Here is a 15,797-nt window from a genome sequence, read left to right as displayed (position 1 = left end):
TTTGTGTCTATCCCTTCAGTGGTGAAGGCCACCAAAATGCTTGCGTGTGGAGCAGTTTTTTGCAGAGAGAGAGCTTAAGGAGCTTTTTCACCACATTTTATTTTTGTGGTAGTTGTCCTTGAGTTGATTAGGAAGCAGGCTGTAATGCTATTTACACTGATCTTTGTCTCATGGGAGCAGTGAGGTGATGCCGAGCTGGTGAAGCATGTTCGTGTTTTCTGCCGGAGCATGAGGGACCCAGATTTTCAGGAGTTTCTCGTCATTGCTCTAAACTGTCTTCATCTTGAGAATCCATGAGTGCTACAGCTGTATCTGGTTCTTGAGTGTCAATAAATTCTGCAGCAGCCTCTGTCTTCTGGGACCAGCATGGCAAGAATTCTTTCCTTAGCCACCTGGGATACTTCTGGCAGCTCCCACTTTCAACAGTTCAGCAAAAGGTTTATAGTTGAATGGGGACGGCGGTATTCTCTGGAATACGTTCCTGACAATGCTATTGAAGGTCACCCATGAAACCTCATGGAAGGTATGGGGAGGTCACAGTTTTAGAATAAAGGCTGACCATTTAGTGCTGAGATGAGGAGAAGCCTCTTCACTCAGAGGGTTGTGAATTTTTTGGAATTCTGTAACCACAAGAGCTGTGGATCTTTCAGCCATTGACTATATTCAAGACATTGATGGATGGATTTTTGGAGGCTAAGGGAATTGAGATGTGGGGATAGTATGGGAAGGTGGAATTGGGGTAGAAAATCAGCCATGATCTGACTATATGGCAGAGCAGGCTTGAGGAGTAGAATGGCCTTTGCTTGCTCCTATTTTTATGTTCATATGTTAATGATTTGAAGTTACTTAGCTAGAGCAAAGGATTAGAACATCCTGAGTTAGTGATTCTTGATTGATAGCTGTGTCTGGCATGAAGTTATGGGCCACTCCTGCAGGATCAATGATCCTTTGTAGTTCCTTTTGACTGATCATCTTGGCCATCAATTTCTAATTACAGGTTTGTGTTGAGATACCTGCGGTTAGTTAGTAAGCCAGCCTAGACAGCAGAGATTCTAGAATAGTTTGATTCCATGATATTGTTTCACCACATTGAATCACTTCCTCAGTTATCTCCACAAGTGAACAGTTGACCCCACCAAAAGCACCAGACTCTCTCTTCACTGCTGTTTTGTGTTTCTGTTCACTTTGTTTGCATTACACAGTAGCCACCGGTAACTTACATTCCAATTTATTTTTCCTCCTGTGCCTCTATAGCTATCTCTGATCTACCCCAGGGCCTGTTGCTGGCCCTATCCCCTTAATGGATGTGCTATCTCTGATGGCATCGTCCATAAACATAGGGTGGCAATGCGGTTGTAATTTTAGCCCAACACATCCATTGGGAAACTGATGGGATCATGTGTTTTATTCTCTATTGAAGTACGGAATCAGCTTTCGCACCCATGCTGACAATGGGTCTCTCCACAAGTGCATCTCTCCACTGTCTCAGTTGACTCCTGTGATTGTTGCTATTTGCTGCAAGTACCAATCTATCATTGAAGAGTTGAATGAGTCAAAACTTACTGAGGCTAAATGATGGAAAAAACAAAGCCATCTCTGTGGGTCTACCAATCAGTTATGTCCCTTTGTCCTTGACTCTACCATACAAACATATGAATTAAGAACAGGAGTAGGCCACTCAGCCCCTTGAGCCTGCTCTCCCATTCAGTGAGATCATGGCTGATCTGAATGTAACCTCAACTCCACATTCCTGCTAACCCTGATAACCTTTCACCCCTTGTTAATCAAGAATCTATCTAGCTCTGCTTTAAAAATATTCAAAGGCACTGCTTCCACCACCTTTTGAGGAAGAGAATTCCAAAGAAACTCTACCCTCGGAGAAATAAGCGACCCCTTATTTTTAAACAGTGACCCCTAGTTCTAGATTCTCCCACAAGAGGAAACATCCTCTCCACATCCACCCTGTCAAGACCCCTCAGGATCTTAAAGGTTTCAATTAAGTCACCTCTTACTCTTCTAAATTCCAGTGGGTACAAGCCTAACCTGTCCAGCCTTTCCTCATAAGACAACTTGCCTATTCCTGGTATTAGTCTAGTAAACTTTCTCTGAATTGCTTCCTACACATTTACCTCTTTTGTTAAATAAGGAGACCAGTACCGTACGCAGTACTCCAGATGTGCTCTCACCTAGTGCTCTGTACAACTGAAGCATATCCTCCTTATTTTAGTAATCAATTCCCCTCACAATAAATGATAGCATTCTATTAGCTTTCCTAATTACCTACATACCAACCTTTTGTGATTCATGCACTGGGACACCCAGATCCCTCTGAATCTCTCAGCTCTGCAATCTCTCACCATTTAGATAATGAGCTTTTTTTATTCTCCCTGCCAAAATGAACAATTTCACATTTGCCCACAAGATACTCCATTTGCCAGATCTTTGCCCACTTGCTTAACCTATCTGTGTCACTTTGTAGCCTCCTTATGTCCTCTTCACAGTTTATTTTCCTACCTATCTTTGTGTTGTCAGCAAATTTAGCAACCATTCCTAAGGCCCTTCATCCAAGTAATTTATATAAGTTGTAAGAAGTTGAGGCCCCAGCACTGATCCCTGTGGCACACCACTCATCACATCTTGGCAACCAGAAAGAGTCCCATTTGTGCCTACTCTGTTTCCTGTTAGCTAGCCAATCTTCTATCCCCTACACCATGAGCTTTTATTTTCTGCAATAACCTTTAATGTGGCACTTTATCAAATGCCTTCTGGAAATCTAAGTACTGTACATCCATCGGTTCCCCGTTGTCCACAGCACGTAACTTCTTCAAAGAACTCCAATAAATTTGTTAAACATGATTCCCCTTTCACAAAACCATGTTAACTCTGCCTGATTGCCTTGAATTTTTATAAGTGGCCAGCTATAACAACTTTAATAATAGCTTCTAACATTTTCCCCAATGACAGACGTTATTCTAACTGGAGATAAAAACAAAAAACTACTGCGGATGCTGGAAATCCAAAACAAAAACATAATTACCTGGAAAAACTCAGCAGGTCTGGCAGCATCGGCGGAGAAGAAAAGAGTTGACGTTTCGAGTCCTCATGACCCTTCAGCAGAACTAAGTGAAGTTAGGAGAGGGGTGAAATATAAGCTGGTTTAAGGTTGGGGGGGCATCCCCCTTCTCCTCCCTCCCAGAAACATGATAGGGTCCCGCTTGTCCTCACTTATCACCCCACCAGCCTCCGTATTCAAAGGATCATCCTCCGCCAACTCCAGCATGATGCCACCACCAAACACACCTTCCCTTCACCCCCCCCGGCGGTATTCCGTAGGGATCGTTCCCTCCGGGACACCCTGGTCCACTCCTCCATCTCCCCCTACTCCTCAAGCCCCACCTATGGCACCTCCCCATGCCCACGCAGAAGATGCAACACCTGCCCCTTCACTTCCTCTCTCCTCACCGTCCAAGGGCCCAAACACTCCTTTCAAGTGAAGCAGCATTTCACTTGCATTTCCCCTAACTTAGTCTACTGCATTCGTTGCTCCCAATGCGGTCTCCTCTACATTGGAGAGACCAAACGCAAACTGGGCGACCACTTTGCAGAACACCTGCGGTCTGTCCGCAAGAAAGACCCAAACCTCCCTGTCGCTTGCTATTTTAACACTCCACCCTGCTCTCTTGCCCACATGTCTGTCCTTGGCTTGCTGCATTGTTCCAGTGAAGCCCAACGCAAACTGGAGGAACAGCACTTCATCTTCCGACTAGGCATTTTACAGCCTTCCGGGCTGAATATTGAATTCAACAATTTTAGATCTTAAACTCCCTCCCCCGTCCCCATCCCCTTCCTGTTTCTTCCCCCTCCCTTTTGTTTTTTCCAATAATTTATATAGATTTTTCTCTCCCCACCTATTTCCATTATTTTTACATCTATAACTGTAATACCCTGTCAGTCTTTCCACCCCACCCCCACTAGAGCTGTACCTTGAGTGTCCTGCCATCCATTCTAAATTAGCACATTTTCTTAGATAATATCACCACCTTTAACACCTCTTTGTTCCTTTTGTTTGTGACATCTTTTGATTATCTGCTCCTATCACTGCTTGCTTGTCCCTATAACCACCCCCCCCACCCCCCCCACAACTTCTCTCCCCCACCCCCCCCCAATTTTAAACCAGCTTATATTTCACCCCTCTCCTAACTTCACTCAGTTCTGCGGAAGGGTCATGAGGACTCGAAACGTCAACTCTTTTCTTCTCCACCGATGCTGCCAGACCTGCTGAGTTTTTCCAGGTAATTCTGTTTTTGTTTTTGTTATTCTAACTGGCCTGTAGTTCCCTGCTTTCTGTCTGTCTCCCTTTTTTGGATAAAGGAGTTACATTTGCTATTTTCCAGTCTAATAGAACCTTCCCTGAATCTAGGGAATTTTGGAAAATTAAAACCAGTGCATCAACTACCTCAATAGCCACTTCTTTCAAGACCTTAGGGTGAAGTTCATCTGGACCTGAAGGTTTGTCAGCCTGCAGCCCCAACAATTTACTCAATTCCACTTCCCTGGTGATTGTAATTTTCCCGAGTCCCTCCCTCCCTTTCATTTCCTGATTTATAGTTATTTCTGGGATGTTACTTGTCTCCCTTATAGTGAAAACCGAAGCAATAGACCTGTTTAATTTATTTGCCATCTCCTTGCTTTCCATGATCAATTCCCCATGCGTGCTTTCTATAAGACCAATGCTCACTTTAACTCTTTATTTACTTAAATATCCATAGAAACTCCTACTACCCGTCTTTACATTACTAGCTAGCTTTCTCTCATACTCTAATTTTTCACTCCTTATTAATGTTTTTGTGATTGGAAGTTTCCAATCTTCTGACCTGCCTTCTGAGCTATCTTTGCGTAATTATGTTTTTACTTTAAATTTGATACTGTCTTTAACTTTTTTAGTTAATCACATATATGCGGGCCCTCCCCTTGGAATTTTTCTTTCTCTTTGGAATGTATATATTCTGTGTATTCTGAAATATCCTTGTAAATGTCTGTCACTGAACTTATATTGACATATCCCTTAATCTCATTTGCCAGTTCACTTTAGCTAATTCTGATTTCATGCCCTCATAATTGCCCTTATTTAAGTTAAAATACTAGTCTTGGACCCACTTGTTTCTCCCTCAAAATGAATGTGAAATGCAATCCTATTTTGATCACTGTAACCTTGGGGTGCCTTCACTATGAGGCCATCAATTGACCCGCTCTCATTGCTCAATACCAGGTCTAGTATAGCCTCCAGAACGTGCTGTTAAGACCATAAGACATAGGAGCAGAAATTAGGCTATTCGGCCCATTGAGTCTGCTCCGCCATTCAATCATGGCTGAGAAGTTTCTCAACCCCATTCTCCCGCCTTCTCCCTGTAACCTTTGATCCCCTATCTATCTCGGTCTTAAATACACTCAATGACCTGGCCCCCACAGCCTTCTGTGGCAATGAATTCCATAGATTCACCACTCTCTGGCTAAAGAAGTTTCTCCTCATCTCTGTTCTAAAAGGTCTTCCCTTTACTCTGAGGCTGTGCCCTCAGGTCCTAGTCTCTCCTACTAATGGAAACATCTTCCCCACGTCCACTCTATCCAGGCCTTTCAGTATTCTGTAAGTTTCAATCAGATCCCCCCTCATCCTTCTAAACTCCATCGAGTATAGACCCAGAGTCCTCAAACGTTCCTCATATGTTAAGCCTTTTATTCCTGGGATCGTTCTCGTGAACCTCCTCTGGACCCTCTCCGGGGCCAGCACATCCTTCCTGAGATACGGGGCCCAACATTGCTCTCAATATTCTAAATGTGGTCTGACCAGAGCCTTATAAAGCCTCAGCAGCACATCCCTGCTTTTATATTCCAGTCATCTCGAAATAAATGCCAACATTGCATTTGCCTTCCTAACTACCGACTCAACCTGCAAGTTAACCTGTTCTTAGAAACTATCCTGTAAAAATTATATGATCTCCTTATTTATGCTACCTTTGCCCATCTGATTTTTCCAGTCTATATGTAGATTAAAATCCCCCATGATTATTGCTGAACCTTTCTGACAAGCTCCCATTATCTCTTTTATACTCTGTCCTACCATGTAGTTACAATTAGGGGGCCTGTACACCACTCCCACAAATGACTCCCTGCCTTTATCGTTTCTCATCTCTACTCGAATCGCTTCTACATCCTGGTTTCCTGAATTTAGCACATTAGAAAGGGATGACCTAATACCATCATTAATTAACAGAGCCACCCCTCCACCTTTTCCTAACTTCCTGTCCTCCCTAAATGTCACATATCCTTCAATATTTAGATCCCAACCTCTCATCCTGTAGCAATGTCGGTGTAATGGCTCTCAGATATTACTTATTTCTATTTGCACTTAGGTTCATCTTTGTTTTGAATGCTAAGTGCATTTAGATACAGTGTCTTTAGTTTTCTCCTTTTATTATTTTTGTAGAGTCTAGCCTTATCTGCTGATTTACTCTTAGATTTGTATTCTTCGTCCCTTCCTGTCACAGTCTGTTTATCATTTCCCATATTAATACTTTTCTCTCCTGTCTTGTCTGTACTCTTTGGTTTGTCACATCTTCCCAAATTTGATCTCTTGCCCCCACTGTTCAGTTTAAAACCCACTCTACTTCCCTAGTTATGTGGCTTGCAAGGGCACCAGCCCCAGCATGGTTCAGGCGTAGACCGTCCCAACGGTACAGATCCCCCTTTCCCCAGTACAGGTGCCCCACAAAAGGAATCCACTTCTCCCACACCAGTCTTTGAACCATGGATTTATTTCTCTAATCATATTTGTCCTATGCCAATTTGCACATGGCTCAGGTAACAATCCAGAAATTATTACCTTTGGGGTCTGCTTAATTTGGTGCCTAACTCGTCATACTGACTATGCAGAGCCTCCTTCCACATCCTGCTTATGTCGTTGATATCTACATGGACCACGACCACTGGATCCTCCCCCTCCCACTGCAAGTTTTTCTCCAGCCCTGAGCAGATGTCCTGAGCCCTGGCAACACAGCCATCTGGATTCTTGCTCTTTGCTACAGAGAACAGTGTCAATCCCCCTCACTATACTGTCCCCTATGATCACTACATTCCTTTTTTGCCCCCCCATTTGAATGGCTCCTTGTACCACAGTGCCATGGTCAGTTTGCTCGTCCACCCTGCAGCCCCTGCTTTCACCCAAATAAGCGGAGAGAACCTCAATTGCAGAGGCTCATGCTCCTGCACTCCTGTGCCCTGCGTCCCCTTACCTGCCTCACTCGCAGTCACACCCTCCTGTCCCTGACCCCTGACCAAATCAGAAGACTTTCCTAAGTGGTGTGACTGCCTCCTGGGAAAAAGCATCCAGGTAACTTTCTCCCTCCCTGATGTGTCACAGAATCTCCAGCTCAGCCTCCAGCTCAATGACTCGGAGCTGAAGCTCCTCAAGCCTCAAACACTTATTGCAGATGTGTTTACCTTGGATCACAATGTTATCCAAGAGCTTCCACATGTTGTAGCCATGACACATCACCTGTCCTGCCATCCTTAATGTGTTTTAAATAATTACTTAATTATATTAATCACTTATTTATGTTACTTTATTATATATTTTATTAACTTTACCACCAATTTATGTACTGTTTTAAACCTTAGGGATAGAATAGAACTTACCCACTTTCCAGATACTCACCCTGTAGTAGAACAAGAACCAATTCCTATGGGGTGAGAAAGTTAGAAGAAGGAACCAAACACCTCCTCTCCCCAACCCCTTCACCGAACTCCCCTCTCACCAAACTCCAAGCCCTCACTCAGTTAGCTCAGCTGCATTCCTTTTACCAACATGCTCAGCTGTCATATACACCTCAGTCCAGAAGTGTGGAATTTTGACATTATCCCAAAGTTCACTTCGGCACCCCCATATTCAATTCATCACAGACACTTGTTTTCATCTCAAAGATTGCCCATCTCTCTCCCTACCTTGCTCTTCTGTTGCATGTATGCTAATCCATGCATTAATACTTCAGGAGCTCACTTATTTTTGGCACCCTTGTTTCCACCAGCACAGATCATCCAAAGATGATTTTTTATTTTTCACTCTTGCCTGCAGCAAAGCCCACACCCCTTCTCCAATCAATTTGTATTTGTATACTGCTTGTAGTGTTATAAATATTCCCAAGGCATTTCACACGACAGTGTTATTGAACAAAATATAACACTGAGGAATTGATCAGAGACGGCCTTGTCTGTGATTGAGATGACTGGAGTAAAGAGGCCACATTTGATGGCAAGCTCAAGGGTTTGGCTGGGAATATGGGTAGGGTTGCTTATATGAAAGGCAGGATTACGGGAGTATTGGAAGACAGTGAACCCTGAGGGTACAGAGCATGATGAGTTGAGATGGAGGTTGAAATCATGGAGGGTAATTGCTGGGTAGAGTTTGAGGGAGGGAATTAATGAAGATATCTCGCTGAAGAACTTGGCATGATACTTGGGTGAGCAATAGAGAATGAGGATTTTAAATGGGAGGTGGGAGGGGAGGAACAAGGTGAGAAAGTGCCAGATGAGTAGGGGGACAGAGCTAGGTGTGATTTTGTAGCAAAAGCCACACTACCTTCACAACAGTTTGGGTGGAGCAAGTGATGAAAAGTACAACCAGGAGATCCTTCATGTCTACAAAAATATATACAAATACTGAAGGTGTGATAAATACTGAAGATGGTTCAGTTTCTGGCTCAGAGCATTGGGTGTATATTTTTCATTATGCTTCCAAGATAGTAATGAACTGTTCCAACCAAAGGGAAAAGAAAAGAGTGCTGTAATGCTGGGTTCATCTTAGATAAGAAAATCTGTGACTGTCCTGTCAGCGTTATAAAGAAAATATGGTAACAGCAGGAAACAAAGCTAAAAGTTGAAGGTAGAAAAAAGCTGATGCATATTAGTAGCAGCACGTTACTTGGCATCACTAAATGCTAGTGTGAAGATTTGCACCTGCAGTTCTTCACCGAATGAGCCCCAGATTTCAATAGTCTCACCAGGAAACAAAAAGGAGAATTTGAGTGCTCCAAGAAGCAGTTCAGGAAAATGTCAGAAACACTGAAGTATAAATTGAATCAAAGTAATTTATGAAAACTGTACACTAATTTCCAATACTTCCATAGTTAATCTTTTTTTAAAAAAAACTACATTCCTGAGCAATGTTGAATCTTTGCTTTGATAGGAATACTTTATCATTTTGCATGTGCCAAACTTGATGTGCTTTTAAGTTCCTTACAAAAAAAAATGCATAAATACTTCATAACAGGTACGTATGCAAATTTTACCCTTGAAGCCAAATGTTTTGTGCACAATTTATATTTTTTGCCATCCCATTGTTCCATATCCTAATACCAAAAACACACAATCTTTATTTTCAGAGCAGTAATGAATTTTATTTTTTCCAGTTGCAGAGGGGCAGTCTAACCAAACAATTGTCGTTCCAAAGTAGCCCGACTTTTCCTCTTGCTTATGCCAGCAGCCAGTCGAAGGTGGCAGCATGGTTGCAAAGTTCCGAAGATATAGATAAATGTTCGAAAGGTGAAAGCATTTTTACTTTTATGGAATAAAAAGTTGACCAAAAACTTAATACTAAGAATGAAATAGCCAATTAGCTTAATGGAATTGTTGTCCTTTCTGCAGGATTTTACTTCAGAATACCTTTGCTCTTCCCCCTACCCACCCCTCCTTCCCAAATCCATCCCTGTACATGTATATAGAGATTGTGTTTGTGCCAGTTGAGTGTGTTGTAGCCCTATTGTTTTTACTTCTGGAGCCAACCTTTGAATACAGATTGAAATGTCTTTGAGCACTTTTAACATAGTATCTTGTGGGCATGCATTCATAACACGAAACCCCTCTAACTGAATCTTCCGAGCAACAGCACTGTTGAGCAGATTGCTGCAGCAAGTGAAGGCTCTCCTGACCCACGCTACTGCGTGTTTTTTCCGAGATCTCCAATCCCAGCTGTCAAAGAAATGCACAGCTTAGCATCCCTTGGGAAACCCGGTTGGAGTGCAGTCGTAGGAAGACAGGCTATGTCCCTTTTTCCACCAACTGCCGTATGGTAAGTTTAAAGGTCCAGTCTCTGAATGTTAGCGAATGGGTGAGTGGATGGGTAGAGTGGGTAGCTGGGTCAGTGAGGTGATGGAAGGTCAGTTGAGGAGCTAGACCAGGCGTTAGATCAGGTATTAATCTAACATTTCCTGGGTATCCAGGTAAATACCGCGGATCACTCCCAAGTCTCCAACTGTAGCCCAGAATCAGCGATGTTCGCAAAGGATCCTGGGGAACAAGGGAATTGCACATTGAAAGTTTAAACTTCCTGGTAATTCCCACGTAGATCGACACATCAGGACTTCCACTGGGTCCTAACCCGCATATTCAGTAGTATGTCCAGTCTCCAATGAGACTGAAAGATTTAGTCATAGAGGTCTATAGCACAGAAAAAAGCCCTTCGGCCCATCAAGTACCTAACTATTCTAATCCCATTTTCCAGCACTAGGCCCAAAGCCTTGTATGCTATGGCATCGAGAGTGAACATCTAAATACAAATACAAATTTAGCCCCTCCTCTGTTATCTCCAGGAGTAATGTTTATCTCTATGATCTTTTGCATATGATGAATCTATGAAGTGTGTTGTGGCTGTTTTTTTTTTGTTTTGCATGTTGTGTTTTTCATGGGTTTGAGAACCTTTAATGCGTTTTTTTATATTATAGCCTTTTTCTAATTTTTTTTTCTTCTAGATCTTTCTCAGTGTCATAGCAGTTTAACAGAATTGACCAAGCTTTTACAGAACATGGAGGTTATTCATAGGACATACTCAGCACCAGCTATAAATGCTATTCAGGTATGTCAGTCAGATATTTTTGCTCACCTTGATTGAAGTTGAAGCAGAAATAAGTGAACATTACTTTTGATTTCAGGGTATGAGCTGTGGAACCAAATAAAGTAAACTCTTATATTTAAATGGATTGTTTCCTGATAAAATTGCAATTTTTTCGCCTTTGTTAAAGGGATATGTCCTTGAAAGTCCCAAAAAGGAAAAACGTCTTCCGAGAAGGTGGCGCACCAAAAGTTTTGGCAAAGAAGCTAAATCAACACTACAGGTAATGCTACCTTAAAATGGATGCTGTGTTTATGGCATTAGTTTGGTATTGTCAAACATTATGATGTGATTGTTTTAAACTGTGGTTCTAGTCATTACCAGCTTTGTCGTTACCAATCTTGGAAAAAATTGGTAGTGACTAATTATAAAAGACAAATCAGTTATCGATCTACATGCCTCTGTATTGGGTTAATTATGTTCACATTTAACTTCCTTTCTCTCCCCCCCTTCCTTCCCCCCACCCCCATCACAAGTACACACAAACATGCGTACACGCACACACTTGTTGTGTGGCAGTTGTCTTTCAAACTATGATTAGCATTGCTGCGTAGAACTTTCTTGTATGTTGTTACTGCCCCATGTGCCTATTTCAATGTTTAAACCAATTTGAAGTGTGAGCAACTTTGGCTGAGATTTAGCTAGGTTATATCTTTTAGAAAAGCAAAATACTGGATGCTGGAGATCTGAAGTAAAAACCAGAGGTCCTGGAAAAACCCAGCAGGTCTGGCAGGACCAGTGGAGAGAGACATAGAGTTAATGTTTCAAGTCCAATATAACTCCTCTTGTTAGTTCCAAAGAAGAGTCATAGCCAGAATGCATTCAGCGAGAAGTAACGACATTTTTTGTTTTGTTTAGGTTCCTTCCATCTCAGCCAGCCCAATGCGACTGCATGCATCAAATCCTAACCTATCTGAGGTATTTCATGCAGAAACAAAACCTTTTTCAGATGGTTCAGACCTGCCTTCAGATTATTCAAAACTGCAAGAGGATTTCTGCCACATTGCCCAAGAAGGTAGAAATGGCTTTCTGTATTTGCAAAATGTTAAAATGTAGAAATGACTGTATGTACTTTGGATCACAGGCATCATCAAAAAGGCCATGTGCCTTTTTAAGAAAATATATTGGCAAGATACTGATCTGTTAAACTGGTTTATCTTGCAGAAATTACAGCTAATGTTTTATTTTTGATAAGTTTACACCATGATAATACAAATATTTATTTTTTAAAATAAATTTCAAGTAGTGGTTGGCTTAAATTGAAGAGACAATATTGCTCAGATGAAGCAATGGCTTAGAACTAACCTCGGACCAGATTTAATCAGATGCTCATTACTGGAATACATACTGTTGGTTTTATAAGTACCAGATGTCTTTACATCTGCAAAATGGTGGGAGGGGGAAGAGACAGGAAGAAGACAGACTGGATGACATTTCATATGAGTTGCATCAATTTTAAGACAGTGAGTGGAGTTTTACTGCAGTCTTTGTGATCCTGATGTAGAGACCAACTAGACATAGAGACCAAATTTCATGCTGGGTGGCTAATTAAGGGCTGCCCAGCGTGATATGTGTCTGCCCAGTGGTTGGAAGGGCATGGCGGGGACGGGAGCCTGTCAGGCACTGGGTCCACTGGCGACCCGGTGGGGGATTTAAAAGCAGCAGAGGAAGCTCCCTGAAGCCACTTTGTTGCTTTGGAGTTTGGACAAAACCTTTTTCTTGAGCTGCAATGGCATCTGCACCTGCTGGGTATGCCAGGCATGAGGGCAAGTCCTGTGGGCACTCAGCCCCTCCACCCAACCCTGCCCCCTCTCCCGGTTCTTGGACGAGTGCCCAGGAATCCTCGTGGAGGAGGTCAGTGCCAGGTGGGACATCCTCATCCCCCAGGGATGGCAAGAGAAGGCCACTGCACTTGACCAAGAAAGCATGGGAGGGTGGCAGCCCAGGTCACCCCTAGAACCGCCATCCAACAAATGATTGCAGGACCCTGAGGAGCTACCCTTGAAACTGGAAGACTTGTGGCTGACAGATGCGCTTGCGTCACATCCCCTCTCTGCACCAGGCACCAGCACGGATATCAACACTTCAGTGGCCATTAGATCATCGGCCACAATGTCAGTGCACAGCGGTGAGGGCACAGCACACTCGCATGAGGAACAGGCAGAGGCAGGGTGCGCCCAGGGCATTAGTAGCTGGAGGACTGCTGGATACCAGGACCCCACTGAGTCCAAGGCAGATGATGAGCCTCTGGAGTTGTCCATTAGGCGGCAAATGCTGGATGTCCAGCAGAATGCGTGCCAGGATCTGGCTGAGATCCATGAGGGTATGCGTGCCGTAGTCTCTGTTGTAGAGGAGTCCTTGTGGAGCATCAGCACTGTATTTGATCCTCAGCACCGAGTGCACCACCTCCTCCGTTAAGAGTGGTGACTCTCATGTAGAGGCAGCTCCAGGAACAGAATCAGGGGTTCCTGGAGTTGTGCTCGGATCTACAAGCCCTCACACAGGCAATGACTTCAGAAGGTCGCTGCTAGTGCGAGAGTTGGATGAGGCACCTAGTGTCTCTGCTAGGTGCCCGCCCATCAGTGGTGAGCAGGGAGGTCCAGCCCAACCTCATGTTGGCGCACGAGCTGCTTGTCATCTCTGGGGCTTCCTCTCAGGGTGCTCTGGATGACAGCAGTAGCTCCTCTGCCCCTCTGCCAGTGACCGTGGCATCTGATGGATCCATGGTGACTGAGGAGTGCCCAGCTATGGCACTGGATGCTCCCTCCCAAGCAGGGCCTGCGCAGGCTCCACTGGCCAGAGGATAACCGCCAAGGTCATCAAGGCCAACAAGACAGCGCAGTCGGCAGGCTGTCTCCAATGCCGCTGCCAGCGAGGAGGGGGCATGGGGGTCACCAAAACGCAGCACTCGCAAGCATAAGTTTAAGGCACCCGGAGCACAAGAGGGACTGGTTGTGGGTGATCTTCTGTTCTGCCATGTTTTGTTAATTTGTTTACTGATGTGACCATTAACACCTCATTGTTATGTTTATTTTCTCTGAGATTCAACATTATATAAATTTTACTTTTGTGTTAATGGCCTGAGTATGCTTCACGTGTTTTGTTGGTGCAGGACACGCCAGTATGTCAAACTGGGCGTGAGTTGCCCCAAACTTTATTGCACAGGTACTGAGTGGACTTGGGGCTCAATGGAATGGGTCATTACAAACATTCGGTAAGGAGGTGGCACTCCTGGCTTGAGGTGAAAGCAGTGCCTTGGCAGCCTAGCTGAAGGAGGGTTGAATCAGGGCATCCCTGATGTCCATGCCTCCCTGAAGGTTCCAGAATCCCGCCTTCATGTGCTCACCGTGTTCTTTCCTGGGCTCCTCTTCTGATCCACCACTGGAGTCATTATCTGTGGCCTGTGGAGCTGCCTCGAAATCCTCATCCTCCAGTGGGTCCCCCCTTGCCAGAGCCAGATTGTGGAGAGTACAGCATGCAAAGACTATCAGAGACACTTGCTCTGGAGGGCCTTGTAGTGCTCCTCCTCAACGGTACTGGCACCTGAATCTCATCTACAGCAGACCAATGGTTCTCTCTGTCTCTGCCCTTGTGGAGGCATGACTCCTGTTATACCTCTGCTCTGGTTCTGTCCTTGGGTGCCGGACAGGTAACATAAGCCACCTTTTCAATGGATAACCCTTGTCACCCAGCAGCTATCCATCCTGTCGAGCTGGAGCCTTGGCACCTGGGAGTGCCTGACGATGTAAGCATCATGGCAACTGCCAGGGTACCTTGCAGAATCTGCATCTTGTGGTCACAAACTATCTGGATGTTCATGGAGTGGTATCCCTTTCTGTTCACAAAGGCATCCGGCACATCTGCCTCGATGGCCACGTGTGCAGTTGATGGCACCCTGGATGTGGGGGAACCCAGCAATTGCAGTGAAGCCTCCAGCTCACTCAGCCTGGCTGGTCTCATCTGTCTGGTAATGAATAAATGTCATGACCCACCTGAACAGAGCTTGACGCAACTGTGGACAGTTGATTGGGACACACCGCACAGATCCCCCACTGACTCATGGAAAGAGCCGGAGGCATAGAAGTTGAGGTCCACTGTGACCTTCAGAGCCACTGGCATGGGGTATCCACCCACACAGCTGGAGGTGATCTCTGGCCCAATCATCTGACATATGGAGGTCACAGTACCCCTGGAGAGGCAGAGCCTCCTCCAGCATTGCACCTCTGGTAGCTGTATTGTTGCCTCTACATTCTGGCAGCAGGATAGTGACATCTTCTACAGTCCATTCCGCCTTGGACTCCCCGCTGTCCGCCCACTGTGGCTGTGCCCCTCCTCCCACAGGTTGCTCCCTTGGACGCTGCCAACAGACACCCGGCCTTCTCTCTTTTCTGCCCTTGTCTTCTCCCTCAGAGGAGATGCCACCAGTGGAGTAGACAGTCCCCTTTACAAGAGAAACAGGCCCTTCTGTTGACTGGAAGGGTCCATATGGTATAAGTCCTCCAGGTGCCTTGGAGACACCAATGAATCCTGAAATTAAGACTAGCAATGCAAAGACTCATGCTCAAACAGAGAAAAAGCTGTCAAGTTTCACTAAGCAACCAGCAGCAAACTATCTCCTAAACTCCTCGCTGCTCACAATAGCAATGCTCCAAACCCTTTTTCTCCTGCTCTTGGATGAGGTTTTGTTAAAAATGGTCAGCCCACCTGCCCATTTTGCCCATGCGACGAGCGCGAAATCGCAAGGGCAACGTAAAATTGTGGACAATAGGGTTTTAATGGACTTAATTGGCCCTTTAATTGTCGGCCGGTGCGGCTCCGACTCCCGCGCATGCCTGCCGACCTCATCATCGCCACGTGA

The 15,797-nt window shown here is 44.6% G+C and overlaps 1 protein-coding gene across 12 annotated transcripts in view; it reads left to right on the top strand.

Moving 5' to 3' along the window:
• Nucleotides 1-15,797, top strand: part of osbpl3b (oxysterol binding protein-like 3b) — a 240,609-nt gene that overhangs the window by 109,788 nt on the left and 115,024 nt on the right. For all 12 annotated transcript variants that reach the window (XM_078538974.1, XM_078538973.1, XM_078538963.1 and 9 more), the window contains 4 exons: nucleotides 9,462-9,594; nucleotides 10,800-10,903; nucleotides 11,070-11,162; nucleotides 11,798-11,954. In XM_078538974.1, coding sequence (XP_078395100.1) covers nucleotides 9,462-9,594; nucleotides 10,800-10,903; nucleotides 11,070-11,162; nucleotides 11,798-11,954 — 487 coding nt within the window. The remainder of the gene's footprint in view (nucleotides 1-9,461; nucleotides 9,595-10,799; nucleotides 10,904-11,069; nucleotides 11,163-11,797; nucleotides 11,955-15,797) is intronic.

This window comes from Cetorhinus maximus, chromosome 3 (genome assembly GCF_964194155.1).
Source record: "Cetorhinus maximus chromosome 3, sCetMax3.hap1.1, whole genome shotgun sequence".
NCBI classification, from domain to species: Eukaryota; Metazoa; Chordata; class Chondrichthyes; order Lamniformes; family Cetorhinidae; genus Cetorhinus; species Cetorhinus maximus.
This window is presented reverse-complemented; position numbering and strand designations above follow the sequence as displayed.